General features: G+C 40.7%; 1 protein-coding gene across 1 annotated transcript in view; it reads left to right on the plus strand.

Annotated features, from left to right (window-relative positions):
• ANKFY1 (ankyrin repeat and FYVE domain containing 1) overlaps positions 1-5772 on the plus strand; it is a 28186-nt gene extending 22414 nt beyond the window's left edge. Inside the window, exons 18-25 of the mRNA XM_009885187.1 lie at positions 1067-1267; positions 2317-2493; positions 2923-3070; positions 3349-3439; positions 3781-3905; positions 4107-4253; positions 4740-4830; positions 5601-5772. Coding sequence (XP_009883489.1) covers positions 1067-1267; positions 2317-2493; positions 2923-3070; positions 3349-3439; positions 3781-3905; positions 4107-4253; positions 4740-4830; positions 5601-5733 — 1113 coding nt within the window. The 3' untranslated portion in view covers positions 5734-5772. The remainder of the gene's footprint in view (positions 1-1066; positions 1268-2316; positions 2494-2922; positions 3071-3348; positions 3440-3780; positions 3906-4106; positions 4254-4739; positions 4831-5600) is intronic.
• Positions 5773-6751: the final 979 nt, after the last annotated feature.

Consider the following 6751-nt stretch of genomic DNA (forward strand, 5'->3'; position numbering starts at 1 on the left):
CCCCCCCCCACCGCCCCGCGTCCTTTGCTACCAAATCTAGTGCTTATCTGCCCATATGATGGGTTAATACAAATTCAGGAAGCTATCCTGAAGGAAAATAACGATACAGAAAACTTCTTGCAGCGTTAGTGTTCTGATGCAATGATTGGAATTCAACTTTCCTGTCCCTAGTGTGAATTAAAGGCAGGGGCAGGGCTGTTATCTGCTGTAATTACACTATAGCTGATCTAGTGATTAAAATGCAAGAATACTACTTTGTTAGTATGTCTGGGAAGTGTCTTCTGTTGCTGAGTGATCTGAGGTGATTTAACTGAGTTACGCTTCATTTTTGATTACACAGTAATCCTTAAACAGCAGCTTGACAAATGGCAACAAAAGAAACGAATGCATAACATTTCTGGGTCCTGTTGCTATTGAAAAAGACATGAAAATGAATGACAGAAGACATAGTCACAAAGCAGCTGTGGCTGTAAACTGCTGCTTGATGCAGACAAGTGATTAAACACCTTTGATTTTGCTAGACTTTAATACACAGTTTGCATAACAAACATGCCTGATGCTCTTATATTTTCAGTGAGGGAAGTTCCAAGCGTTTAGCTTCCAGAAAACTTAGCACTAGTGCCTGAGAGTCAAGTTAGATTCAGCACTGCAGATACTTCCCTATGGAAATGATACTTCAGGAGTATATACTGTAGTCTATGCATTGTTCTCTCAGATAAAAATTTAAATCTACAGATTGTTAATACTATAAAATATTAACTTAAAATACTTCAAACTAACATTAGTTTGAAAGCATTCTCTTGGAATGTCTTGAATGCTCATCTCTGCCCCCAAAATGTCTGACTACATGGGAAATGTTTCTCTGAGCTGCTTAAATGGCTATATAGTACAGGATTGAGGTCAACCTGTTTGGAGAAACAAATACCAACTTGCTTCATTTACAGTGTGGATTTGAGCTCCCACTGCAACTGTTTTGGTGTCCCAGAACTAAACTAATAAGCTTTCTCTACTTTTCAGAGACAGGAAAGGATTTGTGTATAACAGAATCTTCCTGGTTTCTTTCCAGGATGCAGAAGGAAGAACTCCAATACATGTTGCCATTAGCAACCAACATAATGTTATAATTCAGCTTATGATTTCACATCCAGATATTAAGCTAAATGTACGTGACAGGCAAGGAATGACTCCCTTTGCCTGTGCTATGACCTATAAAAATAACAAAGCAGCTGAAGCAATTTTGAAGAGGGAGCCAGGAGCTGCTGAACAGGTAAGCTGGGAGTATTCAAAGCATACCGGTGGTCTTTCCGCGCTAGTCTGCGGTAACAGGTGTTCCACAAGCAAATTCTGCAAATCCTTTTGTGGCTTTACATAAGATGACATTTGCCAGATGCCAATTTTCTGTAGCAAGATTTATTAGGAAACTGTAGGAGTGTAAGTGCTATGTATGAGTAAGAACATCATGTGTCTCATCAAACCTTATCTCATCTTGTCAGTGCTAACATGAGGAACAGGCATATAAAGAGGCAGTTCTAACTCTACTCGTTTTGTGCTGGACTAGTGCAAAAATAGTCCATTACCTGGCTTTCCTAAAGCTATCTGAAATAGAAACCCTGACCTAAAATAACTGAATAATAGATGCTGTGCTGCACTGCTGAACTGTCAAACCTGCAACTGTATCTTCAGGCTTCTGGTGTGATACTTCAGGCAGCTGTTCAGGAGTTTCTTTCTACCCTATGTAAGTTTAATTACTAGTAAAGTATTTGAGTGCTTAGTGAACTCTTGTAATAGATCTAAAACATGGTTAGAAATACAGCTGGTTCTAAATATGCTTTAATATCAGCTTGAATGCAGAGATGAACAACAACATGCACTTGGTGTTAAGCCAAAAAAATGAACAGACTTTGCATCAGTGTGGCAGGATTGCATGTTGCTTCCTTCTCTGGTGTTAACTGCCAGATTGAGTCAAGTTTGTTTCACTTGACTGAGTATCATTAACTGCTGCTCAGTACTTACTACAACAGCTGTTAACCTTTTGTCTGTCATAATACTGTCCAGTGTGTGGTCAAGAAATGACAAGGTTATAAAGTAGTCTGAAGCAGACTAGAGTGAGCAGTTGCAGCTGATAATTTCTCAGTTTGGTTATTTGATAGTCACATCTATCAAATAAGTCTCTAATGTCAAGCAGTGAAAGGAACAAGACAAGTTTACCTCAAGTAGAGGGAGCAAGTTTCTCTTAGTGAAAAATGTCCTACTACATAACAACTTGCTGTTCTGCAGAAATAATGGATTTAATTTCACATGTCCTCTCTGCTGCAGGTTGATAATAAAGGTCGGAATTTCCTACATGTAGCTGTTCAGAACTCAGACATTGAGAGTGTGCTCTTCCTGATAAGTGTACAGGCCAATGTAAACTCTCGGGTCCAGGATGCCTCCAAACTAACACCTCTCCACCTGGCTGTACAAGCTGGCTCAGAGATCATTGTGCGTAATCTGGTACGTACTGGAGAGTCACTCTTCTACTTAAAAAGCACATTCTGCCTTAATGCACACTGGCTGTAGGCTGGAGACATCGGCTGAAGGTGATACTGCTTTTTCTGAAACAGAACTCAGACTTGCATAAAGTTCCCTTAGCTTTACCGTTAGCTGACCTGCATCAGTAGCCTTCGTATGAGCATGTTTGATTTGCAGCAATCACTAGGTAGTGTGGCTCGCTTTAAAGGAAGAACCTTACCTTGCACCTTCTGTAGACTTGAACACGAACACAAGTTGCAGCAGCTCAGAAATGATAGCACTTTATATATGCTGGAGACCTAGAAGTATCTCTGTACACTGGAGTTTTTGTGTGCTTCATTCACAGAAGTAAACTGTTGGCCAATAGCCCTGAAAACATCTTTGAACATATTCCTTCTTGCATCTTGACAGCTGCTTGCAGGTGCCCAGGTGAATGAACTGACTAAGCATCGTCAGACTGCTCTTCACTTAGCAGCCCAGCAAGATTTGCCCACAATTTGTTCAGTCCTTCTGGAGAATGGAGTAGACTTCGCAGCTGTAGATGAAAATGGAAATAATGGTAAACTTCTAAAGACTTACAAGTAGACTTACATATAAACACTTTGTAGGGTCTGTTAATGATGATGATAATATCTCTAGTGGTAGCCATAGCCCACTGAATGGGCTCACTCTTCAAAGGTGAAAAGGAGAAGGAAAGTCTGAGAAGTCAAAGCTGATGGAAGGAGTTTTGGAGAGGGAAGGTGGGGGAAGTGGAAGGGGAATGCTTAACATTATCAGGCTGTAATTACTGCTGACATTAACTACTTCAGATTCTTGATCATCTTTTCTGCTTTTCAGCTCTTCATCTGGCAGTGATGCATGGCCGTCTAAACAACATCCGGGTCCTCCTTACAGAGTGCAATGTAGATGCAGAAGCCTTTAATATTAGGTAAATAGTATAGTCTTAACAGGCTAAAAGAACCACAGTGTATTTTAGAGTATGTGCTGGTATGGCTAGATAAAAAACCCCAAATATTTGGCTTAGATTATAGTATTTCTACACTAATTTTAGAGTGAAGTGTGTAGAGCGTGCTGTGTCTAAATTGTGTGGAAGTTATGTATACCAAGACAAGGAAGTTAAACCAGGCAGTTGTGTATGATGTGCTGAGTTACTTTGGTTCAGACTTAAACAATAGTACATCTAACTTGAAGGGAAAAAAAGAAAGAGTTGGATGGGTAACTGTAGTAGCAAGCAGACTTTGACTGGGATGGCAAACTCTTTCTCCCCAGAGGCCAGTCACCAATGCATATTTTGGGACAATATGGAAAAGATAATGCAGCAGCCATCTGTGACCTCTTCTTGGAGTGTATGCCAGAATACCCTCTAGACAAACCTGATGCTGAAGGAAACACAGGTAGGTGAGATTCAACTGCTGTTAAACTTGAAAGTCACTCAAGGCGCTTTTAAAGCTGGAATAATTGGCAGTAGTATGTTAAATACAGTAAGATGCAGACTTCACATGGAAACTTGAAAGAACTAAATATGCTACTCTGGATTGAGCGTAACACAAGACCTACCACTCTTAACAGGGAAGTATCTGGCTTTTATTTTTCAGTGCTCCTGTTGGCTTACATGAAGGGAAATGCTAACTTGTGTCGTGCAATAGTGAGAGCTGGGGCTCGTCTTGGAGTTAACAATAATCAAGGAGTCAATATCTTCAACTACCAAGTTGCTACAAAACAGCTTCTCTTTAGACTGCTAGGTGAGTACTACTTGCATAGGTTGGAAAGTGGTTTTAGCTTATGCTTTTGAGATACTTTGGTGGAGGAAAGAACTCTGGACATCTGACTTAGCTGACAGTAATTTCAGAGAGGCTGAGCTTCTGAATATTCTACTACTTTAATTAAGGGGTAGGAATACTAACTCTTCTCATGATCAACGGAAAATTTGCACAGTGCAGACCTGTCAAACTTAAATATTCTGTCTGGAAGGATAGACAGGGAGACTCATGGTTGGTGTCATAGTCTACTCTAGCTTATAACCTAGATACTGCTTTTTAACTTGTGCTGTACAATTGCTGTGGATAAGGTATAGTTGTTTTCATCAGGATCACATTTTTTACAAACAAGACTGCAACTACTGCAGGAGTAGTTAAATCAAGGAGGCTAGAAAAAGCCGCCTTAATGTTAACAGTGTACTCAAGAGGTGTCTGAGCCCATTTTTGCCTTTACATTTTTGCCTCTAACAGATATGCTGACAAAAGAACCTCCCTGGTGTGACGGTTCCAACTGCTATGAGTGCACTGCCAAATTTGGAGTCACGACAAGAAAGCATCACTGGTAATATAACACATCTTACTGTGCTTACAAGGAAACAGATTCCTCTTCCAAATGTAGCTAGGCTTGTTCCTTCTGGCTGTTTAGGAAACCCCCATGTTAACATAGGTGTATAACCAGTAACCCAGCTGCAACATTCCATGCTGTCCTGGATCAGTAACTTGTAGTCTGACTAAAATTATATTTTAAGCAGTTTGTGCACCTAATATTCTGATTGGTTGGAAGTGAGAAATGATGTTCCAGTAGTCAAACAGAGGACTTAAATGCCTGCTTTCAGTAGTGGGGCTGACTTGCTCTGAAATAGGTGACAGATTTGGGCAGCCACTGCCAGTTTGTAATGTGGAAATGACGTGGGGCACTGTTTGTAATGTGGAAATGACTGAAAGTGCTGACATGAGTTGCTCTTGTGGAGACAAGAGTTGCCTTTCCCTAACCAGCCTGAACTTCTATAAAACATGCTGGGCTAGATGGAAGTTAAGCTAAGACTTTTCTTTTGGCATGGGTAAGATTGCCCAGTGTTCCAGAGAAACTGCACATGCATCCATTAAAGTAGTACTAGGTGGCGAACTAGTATAGAAGCAGCATGTGGTTTTTTTGGCGTTAGTATCCAGTGATTACATGAGAGATGTCAGAAGATACAAGAAAAATGTAGCATTTCAGTTGCTACTGAACCTTTTTAGTGATACTACCATTGATGGAGAATACTAAACAGTAAAATCCTGGTGTTCACTATGAGTGAACTGACTTTTCTCCCACCCCTCTTCTATCAACAGCCGACACTGTGGACGCCTGCTCTGCCATAAGTGCTCAACAAAGGAGATTCCTATCATAAAATTTGATCTGAACAAGCCAGTTCGAGTTTGCAACATCTGCTTTGATGTCCTGACTCTGGGAGGAGTCTCCTAGTATGCTGTGGAAGTAAAGGGATTCCCAGTCAGTGCTCCTGACAGCAGCTCTGCTTACAAGCCCTCTGGATAGGGAAGAGGAAGCCTATACATGTCTTCTGCAATAGACTGAACTAACTAAGGACCCTGTTATGATATATTCTGGTATAAATGACTTTGTATGACCTGTAAATGTACTGGGCTGTGATAGACTTCACTAGGAATTCGAGTGGATCGTTGAAACCAAGTGACAAAAGAATTTGGACCCTCTTCTAGTTGCAGTGGGGTATGGAAGCTAAAATTGTTAGGCTCATGTTTGAATCGATATGAACCAGGTCTGTCCTTGACATGGTGCTTTGCACTGAGCAACTCTATAAAGTCCTGTGGCTTTCAGGCTGCTTAGTAGAGATGGCATTAAGTTTCAGGGTAACCAGGTATCTTTCTTTGCTTTGTCTTAAAGATAAATATTCCCTTTCTCTAGAGAAGACTTCTTGTGAAGCTAGACTGAGCGGTTGTAACCACTGTTAATTTCAAGAACCTCTTCAAAAATGGGGGTAGTTCTAAGCATAGCTCAAGAATTGTGGCCTTACAACAGAAAGCTTTACAACATCTGATGCAAAGCAGTCAGAATTGCAGATCCACATCTTGATACCTCCTCAGTAAGTGTCTCGTTAGCTTTAGCATGTTCAAGAGAAGTGCAAGATTGTTTTAGCCAGTAAATACTCTTGCTCGTACCTGCTAGAGCTGTCAAACTCTTTGTTGCACTTTCATATTTACGTTTCTAGTCCTTCCGATTCATAACTTGTATAAATGAACATAAATGTGCTGAAAGGCCTAAGCATATGCTAAATGGGGAAACACTAAAACTGGTTGTCTAGCTCGCAATACAGCAATAAATGCTGAAGTGCATTATGAATCCCATAAGGGAGAGCAGCACTTTCCTTTGGTTTGAAGACCCTGGCTGACTGCTGCAGGAGAGCCAGTAACCCTACTGGTGTAAAGTGTGCTGCACCTCTAGACGTTAAATTTGGGTCCAGTTT

Source organism: Charadrius vociferus, unplaced genomic scaffold (assembly GCF_000708025.1).
Source record: "Charadrius vociferus isolate BGI_N301 unplaced genomic scaffold, ASM70802v2 scaffold54, whole genome shotgun sequence".
Taxonomy (NCBI): domain Eukaryota; kingdom Metazoa; phylum Chordata; class Aves; order Charadriiformes; family Charadriidae; genus Charadrius; species Charadrius vociferus.